The sequence below is a fragment of the Micropterus salmoides genome, unplaced genomic scaffold (genome assembly GCF_014851395.1).
Source record: "Micropterus salmoides isolate LMB-PRFRI ecotype aquatic unplaced genomic scaffold, ASM1485139v1 Ms_hic_scaffold_7, whole genome shotgun sequence".
NCBI classification, from domain to species: Eukaryota; Metazoa; Chordata; class Actinopteri; order Centrarchiformes; family Centrarchidae; genus Micropterus; species Micropterus salmoides.
Window position 1 is genome coordinate 17400401 of NW_024044459.1, and position 18402 is coordinate 17418802.

The 18402-nt window shown below is 38.3% G+C and overlaps 1 protein-coding gene across 1 annotated transcript; it reads right to left on the reverse strand.

The window, feature by feature from the left end:
• Window positions 1-240: 240 nt before the first annotated feature.
• On the reverse strand, window positions 241-18402 carry LOC119892304 (integrin alpha-2-like). Its single transcript, XM_038704504.1, has 30 exons — window positions 18248-18402; window positions 16804-16927; window positions 15141-15250; window positions 14759-14850; window positions 14092-14206; window positions 13504-13631; window positions 13247-13395; window positions 12932-13082; window positions 12472-12637; window positions 10954-11024; window positions 10173-10311; window positions 8413-8558; window positions 8146-8289; window positions 7566-7763; window positions 7267-7397; window positions 6933-7096; window positions 6275-6426; window positions 5967-6077; window positions 5521-5606; window positions 4544-4685; window positions 4148-4231; window positions 3964-4040; window positions 3793-3876; window positions 3576-3678; window positions 3360-3470; window positions 2938-3048; window positions 2399-2512; window positions 2163-2252; window positions 1778-1894; window positions 241-1560 (listed from the first exon to the last, which is right to left on the reverse strand). The coding sequence occupies exons 1-30, from the start codon at window positions 18291-18293 to the stop codon at window positions 1471-1473; spliced, it is 3546 nt and encodes a 1181-aa protein (XP_038560432.1). The 5' UTR covers window positions 18294-18402; the 3' UTR covers window positions 241-1470.

Genomic DNA, 18402 nt, shown 5'->3' on the forward strand with positions numbered 1-18402 from the left:
CGAAACACATTCCAAAACCATCCAGGGACAGACAAACCTGACGATGGGAGGAAACGACAGTCAAGAATGTGAGAGGAAATTAATTGAGTTTGAGGGAAAGCTTCAATTGTATAGATGTTTGGAGGGAAGTGGGCCAAGTGGGGTTGCTTGAAGGGTCAGGTTTTGTAAAGATGTTTCAGCAAGAGGGGAGAGGAGAGGAGAGGAGAGGAGAGGAGAGGAGAAGTGAAACACATTTCAAAATAAATCATACATTATCATTTATTAAGTGATAGTGGTATAGATTGTTCAAGTCATCAGCAGAGCAGTGACAAAATAATGAACAATACCAACATGTCTTCTGTATTATGCTGCCATCTTGTGGCAAAGTTGTGCCAATACACATTTAGAGGATTAACTTTGATCAAATCTCTCTGTGTAACGCCTCTGCTCTGTAGTGAGTGTGTGATTAGTTGTTGGGGGCTGAATATGGTTCAAAAAGTACACACTGCCCTACAGATAAAAAATATTTGAGATGAAATTATTTTGTTATTTAATTTATTTACATTGTTACTATTAGTCAATTAATCAATAAGTTGATCAGCACAAAATGTATCTATTATGCAACTATTTTGATAATCAGTTTAATGGTTTGAGCAAAAAAAGGCCAAACACTTGCTGTTTCAAACTGCTTTTCTTTGTTAAAACAACTTTCTGACCTTCAACCAAACCAAATATCGATTAATTGAGAAAATAATCAGCAGCTTATTAAATTCTGAAAATAATGGCTGCAATATGCTACAACAACAATAACACACAACACAAGCAGCTACCGCATGGACCCATACTGCCTCTGATCTTTTCTTATATAAATTCAATATGAAAGATCAGAATTAATCTTACAGTATATACAGTACAAAAACAATGAAACAGAGTAATGGCAGATTTCACTCTTTCCAGGATAGGTATTGCATTTAAACTATTAATATCAAGAGCATTAATGCAAGAAAAGCCCTGAGTGCTAAAGGTGACAGTGGATGTCAAGGCAGTTTACGCTACAGACTGACTGGCAACAACAGTTGTGTTAAAAAGGTCAAACGAGTTATATACATGATTATAAGACTCGTCTAATTGAAACTGTTTGGTAACCATGTTGCCCAGAATTTGTCAAACCAGAAGGCAGATTCCTTTACAGTGTAACATTTGCATCCAATGTCATAACGCCTAGAAAAAATACAGTATTTACATTTATTCAACAGCAGTCACTGTACAGTCAGGCTCAAAAAAAAAAAAAAAAATAGAATAATATCATCAGTCCTCTGTAAAACGGACAGAAGACTGAATCCCACTTATCCACAGCTTCAATTTCATTAAAATGTCTTCCAGTGATTGAGCTGTAGTCTATTTGCACTTTACAAGCACCAGTGGCAAGTACCAGTATCCACACTGGAAACAGTCCAGTAAGGAGAGAGGACTGGAGCTTTTCTCTGCAGTTCACAGCACTTCATTGTCAGGTGCGCGGCTCTGAGCGTCTTCATCAGCCTCCCTCTGAAGCTGCTGGTACTTTCTTTTGAAAAACCCAAGCTAGAAAGTGAACAGATTTAGACACCGTTTCTATTTCAGTTCTTATAGTTTTATTAAAAAAAAAACTTTATATGAAAAAACAGATCAGGTTAATTCTCCTTTCACACCTTGGCAAATGTGAAATGCTCATCAGACGTGCCTAAGCTGTATATAATCACTTACTGATGTTCCCCTTTACGTTCAAATGATTTTCACTGAAGCGTAGACAAACACTTACCTTCCACAGCACCCCAACAGCCAGAGCCAACAGCAGCAGTCCGGCAATGGCGCTGCCAACTATCACTCCCACTGGAACATCACCTTTCTCTCCAGGTTTACTGACTTTCACCACAACCTGGACAGCAGGAGGACAGGAGAGGTCATTACTGTCTCACGTTCACGGGCATTTTCTTTTTTTACATGTCAGACTACAGTATGTCCAATAAATATGAGAAAAAAACATTTGCTGCATTTAGTCTTTACTCTAGTGTGCAATATTCTATTCTTACTCTCTGTATTTTGGCATGTGGCCTTTAGATACAAAAACTGCTCAACAATGGTGTTGCATCAGAATACAGAGAAGAGAATACTGAGTCACAATAAGTGTTTAAAATAATTCTTACTGGTAGCTGTTTGAGGCCGACAGTGATAAGATCAGGGTTGGAGGTCTCAACATCAGCACTGGAGGTCAACTCGATGGTTTGATAGGTGGCCTATTATGACAAATTTATATAAATGGGAGCACTGAATGCATCAGCATTAATTAATTAATGAGTAACATTTGTCATGAACACCATTTATTGTAATAAAAGCAGACAATACACCACTTATGATGAAATTCATTATTGAAAATGTTTACCGAAATAAATGTGCCACTCCAGATTCTGGTTTTGACTTTCACAAAGTAGTCGCTGTTAACTTCAGTGTCTTTGAGGATGCATTTCAAATACTCGCATGTTGCACTTTTGCAGTCCTATCAGTAAAAAAAAAATACATTAACAAAAGGAGATCATTAAATTCCACAATTTCCAACCAAGTTGTTGAGCTGTTGAGGTACAAAGTACAGTATAAACAAGATAAATGAAAATATTATTTTAAAATATTCAAAACATAAAATTCTATTAAATTCTGTATTTGCAGTTTGAAGTTTTATAAAAAATAAAAAGCTACAGGAATTATACATTTAATCACAAATACAGGATAATATGATCAAATCACTTGTTCGCTAAATATTTTATATTATTATATATTACTAATATACATTAGATAGCTCATGTGCAGTGTGCTGGCATATATTTGTCCATCAATAGCTCAAAAGTGAATACTACATTAGAAGATGTCTCCTAGGAAGGTGGACACATATGAGGAGAAAATTATGCAAGGAAAGCTGCGACTTACCAGTATCTCCATGTCTCGGAGGCTCTCCTCAGAGAAGGAGACTTTGTGGCTCTTCACACCGATCTTCAGAGGATCAACCAGGCTGCTGGAGTCACAGCTGACAGAACCTCCCTACAGGTGGAGAAACCTTAGGTCATTCATTCCCAAACATGCAGTAAAAGTGTAAAACATTTTACACAACCTGACTTAGGAAATGGGAATTTGTAGGGGCTATGGCAGTTTGGTAACCAACCAAGTACTTTTGCCATCAGATTGCGACCAACTTAGTTGCACATTGTGTGTATGTATTAAATTGAAAGTCTGTGATGTTTTACTTACAGATACTAAACATTGCAGATTGGGTGTCAACTAGGACATTTATGAAGTAAAACAGCTTTTAAAGTTCTTAAAAATTTGCTGGTACTTGGCAACTGAGTACTCACTGCTTGTGTGTCCACACTGGTAATATAGAGGAGCTTATTTCCACCTTTCGTAGTGATTGGCAGAGCAATGGTCAGATACACGAGGCTGACAGGGAAGGTACCTGTTGAAACCTTTAAATACAATTTGTTTCAATAAATATGTTTTATAATAAATATAATGACAAATTAGATGATAGATTATAAAGATATTTTAAGAGACAGATTCATTTATTGCACCTTTACTGTAAAGTTAAACTCTGGGCCAATGTCATCGAGATTTTTCACCGTTGTCACCACTGGAATGGTAGTATCTGCCACGTAGAAATTGATATTTGACTGCCTAGGGCAAAGAGACCATAAAAATTACTATTTTAATGCATTTTCCATCGTCAACTGTAAATATTACACTGCATGACTAAAATGAGAAAAGTTATCTAGCAAATAATGAAATCACCTTGATAAAATAATCCCTGCATCATATTGAACAGGAATGGATATGTCCACGTTGTTGTCTGCAGGTCGTTCCTCTTTACTATCACTGTAAAGAAAAAAGGTACAGAGCATTGACAATCATTTTAATTAAGAGTCACAATTTTTCATTGGTTGTCTAATGAATTGAGTGTACCTCTTGGCTTCAAATTTCACCTCAGCACGGTTTTGCAACTGATAAAGACTGTATTCGAAATTGATCTGAAATTTCATCTGCAATGAAATAACATGGTGTTTTGCATTAATGAATGTGTATTGCAAAAAAACAATTTAAAATAGTTAATAGGAGTAGAGAATTGGATTTGTTTTCTTGCACTTACTTCTTCATCTGTTTTTAATACTGGGTATCCCACTTGGCAAGTGACAGTTTGTGTTTGTGTTGAGGTGCATTTCACTCCATCCGTCTGTAAAGGTATAGTTTAGACTGGCACATGACTTCTATGTGGCTTTATTTACTGACAACACATAAATAAATATCAAATAACTATCCACCAGCTTAGGCAAAAAAGTACAGATAACTTTACACTCTTTTTTTCTAATGAACTGTTTCAGTAATTGTTGAAAAAATGTATTTAATTATTTAATTATGATGCATTTTATTTAGTGTAATTTGATGACCATTATGTTGAAAATCTATTCAAGGAAGAGTATGGGACATTTTTCACTTTAGCGTCATGTTAACATAAACAGCTTTCAGTTCGGCCTTTGTTACTCACGGGAGGAAAGACGGAGGAGTAGTAGAGGTTGCTGGAGAACGTGGCCAAGACCAGAGTGTTGTATGCGTTCTCCTTTTTGTTCTTCACAACCACTTCAAATGACAGATCTCTGTGATTAGCGCCAACCAGAAAGGGAGCTGAGCTGCAACACAAGAGCTGAGATTACTGTCCTCTGCATTCCCGTCAGTTAATTTATGTTTGTCACCGATTAAAGGAGCATGATAACAGTACGCATATTGTCTAAGTGACTAGAGGAATTGGACTAAGAAGGATGTGATTGGTCCACTATTTAACTAAAAGTTAGGAGCTGCAAAAAGGAGCCACAAAACTGAAAATATATAGCAATAGCAGCAGCTTGTGATGAAATGGGTTTGAATGCAGAAAAGTACTGTTGCATTGTCTCTGTAAAGTCCTTGTTCATATCCTTTCATCCAAGCTGATTCAATGAGCATGTATATCAAGTTTTTTCCGATCTCACAAGTTGGACCCAACCATTTTATGGGCTATGAAGTTGCTGTACAGACTGGAAAACTCTAATTTGTGCAGCTATTAGCAATTAAATGGTGTAATGGTCGGAGTTACCAGGGCATAATATTAAATAGAGGAATACCCATTTTGCCGTCACACAATTCCTTCTTCTTTGTTCTATAAATGTGTGCACACTACTAGATGCTGCCTTTATGTGACAACATAAACTTTTCACACAGCTGGTCAGTGGATCCGCTCAATGAGTTGATTGAGAAAATTGGGTTTCAGGTCCTCAAAGATAATCACCTGTTCTCTTTTCACAAATGACTATCATGAGTATAATTATTTTCATTTAACTTCACCTATAAATGAACAGCAACAACATTTTTATCCTGAGGATACCATCACACATCAAGTGAAATCTTGATACAGAGCACATCTTGTAATTACTTCAAAACTGTATACTGTATGTCTGATAATGTTTATTGTACATTGTAATGGATTCTTACCTGGACGCCTTCGTGTTTGTCTTCACAGTCAGCACCAGATCACTCACACACACTTCATCAGTGCCACAGTCTTTTGTGAAGGGGATCTGAAACAATAACAGAGCAGGATGCTACTTTATTCTTTGAAGGCTGTATTTTCAACAGATAATTATTTCCCTACAATCTGTACAGATCTGGAAAAATACAACATAAAGGAAATGTATAAAGGTAATGATTTCACTGCATTGGATGAACTTTAATCTCGGGAAAAAGCAGGGTGTAAATCTGAGAACTTGCTTGACTTAGTGAAACACACAGAAGTTTTAACCATCATCACAAACGCACGCCATGTCATTTTAAACGACTACCTTTGCAAAATAACAACCATGTTTAAAGTCTTCTGTCACATGATCTGTTTCCTGTAGATCACAGATTGAGAGATACCATGTAGTTTATCAGTCACTTACAAAGAACTCCCAGGCTTTGGGAGAAAACATATCGAGGACGGGGTTCACATCTGGACTCTGCTGCTCGACTTCTACTTTCAGACTGACAGAATTAACAAAGTCTGGTGTCTCCTGTAGAAGAAACCATATATGGACAAATCAGGACGTCATTTTCAAAATAATTAATGCCTATTTTGGAAAAACAAATATAAAGTAATATCTTTACAAGGCTTATCGCATCAAGGTGTTCACATAAAAATCACTGATGCTCTTTGATGACCTCACACAAGCGGAATCATGAAAAAAACAAAACAGATGATTTTCATTACCAGAACATAAAACTGGTAGTCTCGACACAGGGGCGTAGATGATATTTTTGCCTTTTCTGTGAAAAAGCGTTCATTGTTTTTAGTGAAGAGTCCTCTTGATGTCACTCGTGAAGACTGCAAGTCTGCATCCAGCGTTAAAGTGTAGGATATATCTGAAAGATGTGAAAAAATAACCTTATATGACACACCCTTTGACATCTTGGTACAATCATTTTTAATTTTCTTGAAAACTAATAGGATGGGAATATCTTTTAGCACTAATTCAACTTTTTGGGAAATATGGTTTATTCACTTTCTTGCCGAGTGTTAACTAAGAAGATTGATACTACTTTCATGTGTGTACGCTATATATAAGGCTATATATAAAGCTCCAGTCAGCAGCCAATAAGTTTAGCTTAGCATAACGACTGGAAACCATAGACTACTAGAAATATGGGGAAGCAGCTAGCCTGGCTCTAACTAACCCACCCACCAGCAAACTGCAACTTGTCATTTTAAAACTGAGCTTTAGGCTAGCTGTTTTTCTCTGTTTCCAGTCTTTGTGCTAAGCTAACAGGCTGCTGGCTGTAACTTCATATTCATACTGTACAGACATGAGAGTGGTATCGATCTTCGAATCTATACATTCACGAGAAGCCTAGTACGTAATCAGATTTACCAATGGGTCCAACGGGGTTCTTAGGCCTGAATGCAGCACTGAAACAGAGGTTCGTGATGAAACATGAAAGCTTGCGTCCATTGATGTCACAGGGTTTGTTTAAAATGTTGATTTTATCGGGGTTGAAAGAAGCTTTAGCTGTGACAGAAGCAACACCTCTGGACCTGGAAACCAAGTGCAGTTTTGAATTATTACCAACCTTGCCGATTCTATAAATAATGGGTTAATTTACTGAACTTGATAATCATTTCATCATTTACTCAATATTTAATCATTCACAGTTTATTACAGGTTATGTTGTTGAGTTCCCACTCATTGCGATGTATAGACCTACCAGAGCTGCACCACTTTTCCATATGCCCCAATGGAGATGTCAGGGATAGTATCATCATTGAGATCTTGGTAGCTATCTAGGGATCTTCCAAAATACCTTAACTGGGGGTCCAGTTTGGAGCCAAGGATTCTCTGAAATAGAAGAACATCACTCTCATTATTAAAGAGTTTAATCAACTAAATGATATACATTCATGATATGAGAGACGAAAATGTATTTGGTTCCCAACACACAGGACCAACTAGAACAAACAGATTCTCTGTCAGTCAGTTATTAAACGAGGCCGTTTCCCACCGTACCTGCGAGTACTCTTTGTTTAATGTCTTCTTCTCCCCACGGTAGACGTAGATGACACCTGTTTCTTTCTCTTCTAGTGGGGCTCCAACTATAACATCACTGTAACCGTCGAGATCCAGGTCGGGAACAGCAGAAATGGCCATCCCAAAACGTGCATTCTCAGTTGGACCACTGAGGAATCCCTGCTCATTCAGTATACCCTTCAGATGATGAGACAGAAAAAGTATGTGGCTAAATGTCATGCCAGCAGTTCCTTTAAATTCAAAAACTATAAATATACACAACTGCAAATTAAATCCACGTGTCTTTTTTTACTAAAAAAGGCCATTTCACAATTAACTGATGGCTGTTTTGAATTTTAGAAATGAAAAAGATCAGCTTTGACAATATGTCTATGACTTTTCACCGACTTTGTGTACCAACCAATGCTGATAGACTTTCTAAATCATGAAAGGCAATGTAATTATACACAACGTCTTTTCATTTGTATACCTCAGCATGAATAGTGATGATCATGTCCTTCTTCACTGACACTCAGGAAAACCAGACAACAAAATGGTAGTATTAAAGTGACATTTTTACCTTGGTGACAGAAAAGACGAAGACCCTGCCTTCTTCTCTCTTCAGCTCGCTCATGAACATGGGCGCGCCGACCAGAAGGAGGTCTGTCACTCCGTCTCTGTCCACGTCCAGGGAGCACAGGACGCTTCCAAAGTATGACCCAATCTAGGACAACAATTGCCTGCTGTTTACTGATGAGGAGTTACATTTGTTTGTCTGGCTACACACTACATGTACATGGCTGGTTCCTGGGAAAAATGTGAATACCATATCCTCCAATGTCAGTACCTGTTTCCCTCTTTCTGAATCTATGATAGTTAACTGCTTCTGGGTGTTGACGGTGTAGACAATAACTTGTCCAGAGTGGTTGGAGCGAGGTGCACCTGCCACAAAGTATTCTGTAGACCCATCAATCAATGTGGTGACAGAGTAACCTGGAAATGAGCACAAGTGACACATTTACTAGATGATATCTGAACGTAGGACGTCTTCTTACTTAATACAGTGGTGGAAATAATACTTTACTTAAGTGCATTTTTGAGGTATTTGTACTTTTGAGTATTTCCATTTTACACTTTTACTTTATTTTTACATTTCTTGAGGGAAATATAGTAATAATAATAATGAAGTTATATTAGTCATATATACAAAAACATCTACTGTACCTACAAATTTTAAATCATATATTTCATAATAAGTCTAAGCACTCTGCATATACTGTATATAGACATATCCACATACTTCATGTATATAAATTAACCTATTACATTAATCATTCAGTATTTATTTCAGCACTCTGCACCCTCACACTATCCTTTTCTTGTTTACAGTCTGACTTGTGTATGGCCATTGCACGTATGTTGTTGTTCAAGTTTGGTGAAGCAATGATGGGAATTAGGTTTCACTAAACTCTATGTACTGATACAAATCATAACAGGGAAAGTTGTCCTGTCTCAACAGGTACAATAAAAAGTTAGAGTTAGGTCTCAGTCAAGTTTGTACAAGCACACACTGTCCAGAGAAGAGGTTTTATTAGGCAGCATAAATGAAAACATCTTTGTGCGTTAACTATGGGTGTACAGCAGTTTTAAGATTTTACATGCAAAATGCAGTATATTATCAGTTTATAAAATACAATGCTTTATTATTGATTACACCTCGAAACTAATAGATGCATTATTACTTATTTTACTTTTGAAATTTAATTAAAATAATATTTGGAGTGCAGGGCCTTGTAACATAGTATATATACCGTAGTATTGCCACTTAAAGTAAAGTAAATAATCTCAGTGCCTCAATGCCAACACTGTACTTAGACCAGCCACTGTAACACAGTGTTACTGCAATAATACAATAGTGAAAAACAACAAATCGTTGCATAATATCTATGGTATAATAAATATTGTAATTTCTCTCAGCAAAATATTTGTAATAGAATAATATTAAGTTCACATATTCTCTTAAAGCCACTGAAATATATATTTTTTAAAAGAAGTTTTGGGGCATTTTTTCGCCTTTAATGGACAGGTCAGTGGATAGTGGTAGGAAACAAGGAAGAGAAAGATGGGGGTGCGCCACACAGCAAAGGGCTGCAGGTCGGATTCGAACCCAGGCGACTGCAATAAGGACATAGTTGTGTAAATCAGGCGCATGCTACAGGTGAGCTAAACCATGCACCAACCCACTGAAATTTTAACAATATGACTTTTATAGTCCACTAAAACTGAAATTGCCACACAAAGTTAGGCAGTGGTTAGGTGGCTGAGAAGCTGACAATTTTGTAAACCGGTTTCAACAGATATTTTGTTGAGACAGAAGATTTGTTTAGAAACACAGTCAGCCACTTTTGTCCAAGGCCTGAGAATGTCCACTAAGGGTGCTGACGCAGGGCAGCTGCAGCATTTACACTTTTATTACCAGCTCAGTCAAAACATTTGATCACAGCCATCTTACATAATCTTACACCTCCATTCCTGTCTTGTTTCATGCTCAGATTTAAAGTAACAGAGTTGGTCAAATAAATGCAGAGGAAAACTCTAAATGCCTACCCAGTAATGAGCTGTGGTTTCTGTCTTGAAGTGCTCCTTCAAAGGCTGAGAAAGGAAGAATGTCTACTTTTTTCCCTTTCTGATGGATGACGGTCCCGCTCCAATCGTAGGCTCCCACTGCTCCTAGCATCATCACATCCTTTAACAGCACAGGTCAAAGACCAGTCAACAGACACCATGGAAATACTACTGTAGATCACAGGATTATATTTTGGTCTGGGTTACAGACGGAGCAGTGTGAAACAACCAACAAATTTTCAGTAAGAAAGATTTTCAACTGTAGGGTGTTGCTCAACTGGGTTTCTAGTAGAAAAAATATGATGGAAACTAAAAATGACACATAGTGTGAGAACAGAAAATATTCTAAAAGAGAAAAAAATTGTGGTCAGACAGTAAAAAAAGTGCAGCTTCTTTGCTGTGTTGGTACAGCAGGAGGGCTGTTGTGAAAGGGTTCTAGGACCAGCAAATATAGCAAGTACTGCAGAAAACCATTTTGCATATACCTTGTAGAATTATGCAAATTTGACTCTTTTCCTTGCAAGCATTGACACTTAAGAGAAGACGCTGCTGTCATAACTTTCCAGATTTGTAAAATTCTCTCTCAAAGATGTACAATCCCCTGTGCAATGCCTTGGAATCTAATAAGCCACAAACTAGACTTCCTTTATTATATTTCACATGTCCACAGCAACACACAGCCCCATATATTTGTTGCAGCAGTGATGGATAATTACAATAAACAATTGATAAATACATTAAACAATTGATAGAACCTCTGTACCTGACTGGAGTAGTGCGCACTGAATCCCGCCTGGGCCATCTCCATCTGGAAGTTATCCCCTTTTCCAGTGCCTTGTAGGAACAGAGTAAACACCAGAATCAAATACAGAAGAGCAGATCAAGAATCAGACAGAGCACAAGATGTGTTTTATCAATTACACAAGGATAAAACTGAAGTTATTGTTTTTGGAGCCAAGGAAGAACGATTGAAAGTCAGTGCTCAGCTTCAATCTGTAATGTTAAGAACCACAAATCAAATCAGAAATCTTGGTGTAGTCATGGACTCGGACCTGAATTTGAGGAGCCACATTTATAAAGTCAGCCTAACGATCACCTGAAGAATATATCAAGGATTAAAGGACTTATATCTCAGCAAGACCTGGAAAAACGTATCCATGCATTTATCTTCAGTCGACTCGACTACTGTAACAGTGTCTTTACAGGTCACCCTAAGAAATCCATCAGACAGCTGCAGCTGAGTCAGAACGCTGCTGCTCGAGTCCTCACTAAGACCAAAAAGGTGGATCACATCACTCCAGTTCTGAGGTCTTTACACTGGCTTCCTGTATGTCAAAGAATTGATTTCAAAATTCTGCTGTTAGTTTATAAAGCACTAAATGGTTTAGGGCCAAAATACATTTCTGATCTTCTGCTTGTTATGAAACATCCAGACCTCAGCAGGACCTCAGCAGGACTGCTTTCTGTCCCCAGTGTCAAAACTAAACGAGGAGAAGCAGCGTTCAGTTATTATGCTCCGTGTATCTGGAATAAACTCCCAACAACTGCAGGTCTGCTGAAACTGTCAGTTCTTTTAAATTAAGACTTTTCTTATTACCATTGCTTTTAATTAAATATTTACACGGTGAGAAATGAGTAGGTAATTGAGTGAAAAGATAATGAGAGTGAGACTGAACAGAGTGAAGGAAGTGGTCTTAAATCTCGCGCCTGAGTGATTTGCAGGAACCTCTGTCCACCTGTAAACACGCAGGTGGGTCCAGAGTATAACTGGCTCAAAGTGGCCTGCGGACAGACATGTCCTGGTTTCTCTGTAGTGTCCGAGGGTTTTTGTGGATCCAAAGATTGCTACAGACCCGAGTACAGACTAGCTAGAGAGAGTAGATTAAGTGTACTTATCTGTTTATTCTCTTTTCAAAATAATTGTAACTTAATTATTTGCTCAACCCCTCAGCCTGTTTTTATTTTCCATTTAACCCTGATTGTACACTGCACTGTAACTTTTACTGTCCTGTTTTACCCTGTGTATTGTTTTCAATTTCCCTATGTTGCTTTTAAACTTTTTTATATTTACCTGTTGCTTTTATGTTTTATGTAAAACACTTTGAATGACCTTGTTGTTGAAATGTGCTATACAAATAAACTTGCCTTAAAAAAAACGCAATTTTTATTTTGATCTCTTTTAGGGATCTCCAGCTATGACGGACATGTTGTGACGTGCCTGGATGAGTTTCTTTGAAAAGAGTGAACATGCAGCGTCAAGTACAGTGCACATAATATGCACCTTCTATGTTGAAGATGCGGTTCCCCAGTGTTCCAGCGATGGTGGAGAGGGCTGCCTCTTCTGACACATTGAAGAAGTAATTCTCTGTGGGTAAACTGGCAATGGATTTGATTTCTTTTAGAAGTTTATCCGTGTTGATGTTGTTCCTGATGTAATAACCCAGCACCTGGGGGGAAAAAAACAGGAAACACCACAAATTCAGGATTGCAAAGAGGTCTAGATAATAACACCGGCACATTAAATCAAATTAATAAATAACAAAATAGTGAGGATCAACAAAATGCATTTTTAATGAAACCCGACAGTGGAACTCAAAGTGTGATTAAAGTCAGGAAACTGAAGCTGTGACCAGATGATCAAATATTAATGTTGATATAGATTTTATTTTTAACCAACATTTTAAAAACACTACTGTTACTGTATATGACATGATGAGAGTCAATGGCAGATCATCACTTACAGCAATACCAAAGCGGGTAATGCCTTGTCTCTCACAGTTGGCAATGACTTTATCTCTGACATTGCTATCGTGAGACTCCCCATCAGTGACGACCACCATCACCTTGGCAGCGCCTGGTCGAGCGCCATTAGTTTGACTGAACCCCTGGTCACTGGAGAAAGCACAGTTGACACTTCTAAGCTGCTGTTTGTGGTTTTGTGAAAAAAAAAATACAACAGACAAGACAGATGCAGCAACATACAAATTATGACGGCATAACAAGAAATCAAACACTTTCGTAAATAAATAAACACATGCATAAAAGGCAACACCAACCTGGCAAATTGAATCGCATTGAAGGTATTGGTAAGTGTACCATACATTTGCTTGATGCTGGACACAGCAGCCATCAACTCTTCTTTGGTTTTATATGTGTTCAGTCTGAATTCAAACCGGGGAGTAACACCATACTGAATCACGCTGACCTGGCATAATAGCAAATGGTGTGATAAAGCACAGGAAGCTTTCAGCAATGAGACAAAAAAGTAACAAGGTGAATTAACTCAAGATTATCCCCTGCTTCATCTCTGCACCTGTGTGTTTATGGGCCCGATGTCAAGCCCGGGTATTAACTTCTGGAGGAACTCGTTCATTGGAGGCCAAGGATAAATGCTGTTGGAGCCATCCAAAACAATCACGATGTCCATAGGCCCTTTACATGCTAGAAATGTCATGAGAAGAGACATATAAGAATGCATTTAAGCAACAGTGATGAATCAATGTGAATGAAGTCATCTGTTAGTTGCCTTTATTATGTGGTTAAACGGCTAAAAGCAGAGACTCATGTTGGGTGGATTCAAGTAAGCTCTGACATTCAATAACTGATGAAAAGCAGAGCATTGACAAGCTAAAAATCAAACCCAGAAGACAAAGAATAACCAAGAATCCAAACGTGACCATGTCTTTTTAAGGCTGCAGTTTGTAAGCAAACTCTAAAAGCTATGATGTTGCAGTTTCCCATAAGCAAAATGGTCTGTGACGGCATAACCATGTAATGAAATAACATCATAATAGACTGTATGTCACTGTCAAGGATTTCAACTATTCTGATATGAACGGAAACCTGTATTTAAAGATATCTAACATTACACAGGCCAATCTACAAAGAGGACAGCTCTTACACTGGACGGCAGGAGAGAAGGCAGGTTGAAGTTGAAAGAGGGGGTTCATTTGTGCACATATCCCTGGGTAGAAGTCCTGATCGCCACACTGCTGTCCCCAAAGAGGACCGCACATCTGTATCAGGTGACCACAGAAGAAAAGAAAAGAGACTTGGTTAAAATCTTATAACTTTCTTTAAAAGCTCACAGCAAGCTCTTACATCTGGGTTTTATAGTGAATTAAATGCTATTAAATTGTAAATTCGACTTAAGTCATATTGAAGTGTTTCTGGTGGTAAAAAACAAAGTTAAACCTGTGACATAAGTAGTTGTGCAGTTGCTGCTGTTTCTATTTAGAAACACATATTCTTGGCTTCCCGCTACAGCAATCAATTTACCTAAACCGCTGAAACACTTCCTTCCACCTAAAAATGACATTTCTATGTAAATTTTAAAGGAAATCATTACTTAACTGTCCATGGCACAATGCTGTTTCATCTAAGTGTATTTATCTTGTGATGATAGTATTTCAGGTGGCACTTAACAGCATGTTACTAAACATTTCATAAAATGATGAATGTTACATGAAAGCCCAGGAATACATTTATATGAAATATGTTAAGCAAATATACAAACTGTCAGTCCTTCCTTTCCATCTTTTTTTTAATGAAAACACAAATACCCATACCATCAAACCAGTGGCTGCAGGCAGGCGGGTAAGAGTCAAACCCAGGCACATCTTGTCATTGATGTTTTTAACATCTGGAATACTAACAGAATCTGTAGACAAAGACAATAAATGAGCTCTTACATTAAAGTGCAGATTATAGTTGTTAAATCTGGAATTTATACAATGTGTATAATAATAAACTCAGTGTATGAATAAAATACATGCTTTGACATGGTAGATATTTTTTATTTATTTTCAAAACAGAAAAAAGCCAACTATCAGGAGACAACATGGATGTTTTAAGATGACGTGTCTTTTCAGCTCTGTTTAGGCATTTTAAGTACATGGCCAATGTTTGGTAGAGAGGTCAAAGGTGAAACAATAAAACACCAAACCTTACCTTGAAGATTGAGCTTGTCACAGTTATTTCTGGACCCGGCGACTGGACACTTGTAAACATCCCCCTTCTTGTTTTGACTGAAACCACTCCATGGAGCACTAACCAGGAGCCTACAGAAAACAACAATATTCATCTCTTCCCACTCTCATAAACACGCACCACAAGTGTTATCTCAATCAATCAATCATCAATCAACAAATGTTTCTGTAACAGGGTATAAGCGGCTGTACTTAAGAATACTTGAATGAGACTCACATTATTTGATACTGAAAATGGTAACAGAATGTTTTTGAAGGTTCTACACATGTTCAGCAGTGAGGTTGTCCAACAGTGTCAAACAAGGCACAAGAAGTGGAAAACGGCATTTAGAAGTAGAAGACAGGAAACAGGATTTATCACCTTTGATTTCTCATTGATAATAATGTGAGGAATACAGTCAGAGACCACTTTGGGATACTGTACACTTCCTCCAGTTACACAAATTGGACAGTCCTTCAGACAGTGAGTTACTCTAGGAGAATGTGACTCAGAGTGAACAACACATTCAACACACACACATCCAGACATCACTGAGACTTCAGTAACTGTTTAACTAAATGTTACAAATGAGCAGGGCAAAATGTAAGAGACTTTAAATATGGCACGATTGTTTGTGTCGCACAAGCATGAAAAACTGAGCACAGCTTTCTGCCACGTCTGTTTTCTTTGTAAATTTTGCAGTAATTTAATCAGGATGGTGTTTTAAGATCTTCTTATCAGTGGTGCTTGACCGATAAAATTAGATTTCTTTAACTCCCAAATATTGTACATTCTGCAGCCATGCTAGCAGCTCTGTGAGGCTGTACTAAGGCACACTGGTGTTTTGATGTACAGTAAATGCCATAAAAAACATCCGTATGCTAACATATGCACATTTTTAATAAAAACCAAAGTGGCTGAGCGGCCACCCCTAGAGCGATGCCACTAGATTAGATAAAACCAAGTGGTATTACCCACGTTGTTGAGCAGAGGAGCATTTAACACCTACTAACCGCTTAACAGTTTGGTTTTAGCTGGTGTGAACGGAAGGCTTAACTGGGCTAAAGGAAGTGTTTAATTGGGGTGTTGCAAGACACTCATAGCTTTGTGGCGCCTGGTGCCAACAGTAGGCTACAGGCTAGTGGTGGTAGTATAACAGTGTTCAGAGTTGTTTTCATGCCACAGAATACCTCGACATTGCTGATAACCATGTGCATCCCTTTACAGCAACAGGCCCTCATTTGCAAAATGGATACTTCTGCGAGGACAGTTCTGCATGACATGACGAAACTGAAATCTCAACCTCGTAGAGCATCTTTGGGATTAGGGACATGGATTTTTTTTTGCAAGCACACAACTGTTTCATACTCAGAAGTCAGCGTGGACCAAGATCGATCCCTGTGAAGCATGTAAGGCACCTTGTCAAACCTGGAACTCAGGCTTTTACTGATGAGGTGTATATATGTATGTTGACATGTTTCTCAACTTATTGCTGTTAAAGCTGTTGCAAAGACATATTAACTAAACAAATGATTAACTGGACACCACTTGAAAGCTTTAGCATCTGGGCAGGACACAGTTTGGGATGGAAACATAGATAAAAGCGAAGCAGTCTACGTCTCCTTTCATTGCACAAAATTCATACCATTTGCCTTCATGGTTTGTCGCTTGTTGGACTGTGTAGCCAAACTCTTCTGCAGCTGGTCCGCTGAATACTTTGGCACCTGCAGTTCCAATGTTGAAGGACTGTGAATGCCAAATTCTGTCAGCTGGTGGAGGACAAAGATGAGGTTGCGTGACACATATATAATATAACACATCAGTAACATCACATGATTCTCTTTACTGGTAATAATGACCTTAATAATAAGCTATACCAACTATGTACACTAGCTGGGTGGTGATGGCGCAGTGGATAAGACATATGTCTTTGGTGTAAGAGACCCAGGTTCAACTCCCTTCAATAGCAAGATACTCCAGAGGTGTGCTACCTCTGATATAACAATTGTAAGTTGCTTTGGATGAAAGCATCAGATAAATGTAAATATTACTAATAGTTAACTTATTGTTCACCATAAAACTGTTTTCATGACTCTGACTGTTTATGAGAGAGGTGTAACTTCTTATCTACAGCAACAAATTAAGATGATCTAATTTCCTTTGAGTCAAGAGGGTGTTTTTTTTGTCTGAATCGTGTAGGTTTGAAAAACCACATCAGCTTGACTCATGAAAGATTAGCAATCCACTAAAATGGCTTCACAACATATGAAGGTCATACTATTCATGAGGTGTTGAAGATTGCATTAATAGCCATTGCTCATCCCGGAACTGTGTGTTTCTCCATAGCACAATCCACTTGCAATCACAGCCCTCTGAAACCCCTCAGGACATGGAATTCGCTTGTCTGCAAGCGAGTCTTTCTGCAGTAACAGATCAACAAGCTCATACAGGCAGAGAGCTCAGCTATCAGCCTGCCTTCCCCCATGATCAACGGGCAGAGGAATTCGGATGGGCACTGGACCCAGGAGTACTTGACAAGCACATTTCTGCCACGCCTGTTTACCTGCACTTTTTCTCCTGCAGGGGTTCTGCAAACCACCTAACATTAATATTTCCTTTCAGTTCTGTAATGGTGGGATGTGCATAGGAGAATAATTAAACGTTTCTGTCTGGCTGTTGCTTGAAAGTTTCCACAGGTTAAAGAGGACACACCGAGAAACACAGTATGTGACTTTTCTCCACTAGTGTAATGATGCACAGTAGAACAACGACTCTGGTCTCATGTGGATTGACTGTGGATGATGCATTTGAGTGCAGAGGAAGAGACGCCGCAGGGTGAAATCTAAATCAAAACAAAATCACTTTTTTAAGTAAAAGGGACTCACTGCTGACACCTTTTAACAATTACCTTCAAAGCTATTGCTAACTACTGATAAACCTCACCGACTTCAGTCTTAAGAAAACGGAATAAATCCCTCGCTATTAGTGGCGAGAATATTTGCACATTTTTACTCTTAGGGACAGAGGACGGCGTCGCATAATGGTGAAGAATAACACGTTCAAAGTCCAACAACAAGTTCAGTACTTACTAATGACAAGTACGAAGAATATGATATCCCCCCAGAAGAACTCCATCGTCGTCTTTATCCCATTTGAATGAGGTGGTTAAAGGAAGCCGCCGCACTTGTCAAAGTTGTGGCTGCGCAGCGCTTAGTCAGCGGTGACGCACCGGACAGACTTCTAA

Excerpts from the sequence above, each read along its gene's own strand:
- LOC119892304 (XM_038704504.1), bottom strand. The coding sequence starts at position 18,293 with ATGGAGTTCTTCTGGGGGGATATCATATTCTTCGTACTTGTCATTA. Across the intron at positions 14,851-15,140 it reads TGACAAGCTCAATCTTCAAG|ATTCTGTTAGTATTCCAGAT; the intron begins GTAAGGTTTGGT and ends CTTTGTCTACAG. Across the intron at positions 4,232-4,543 it reads ACTCCTCCGTCTTTCCTCCC|ACGGATGGAGTGAAATGCAC; the intron begins GTGAGTAACAAA and ends ATACCTTTACAG.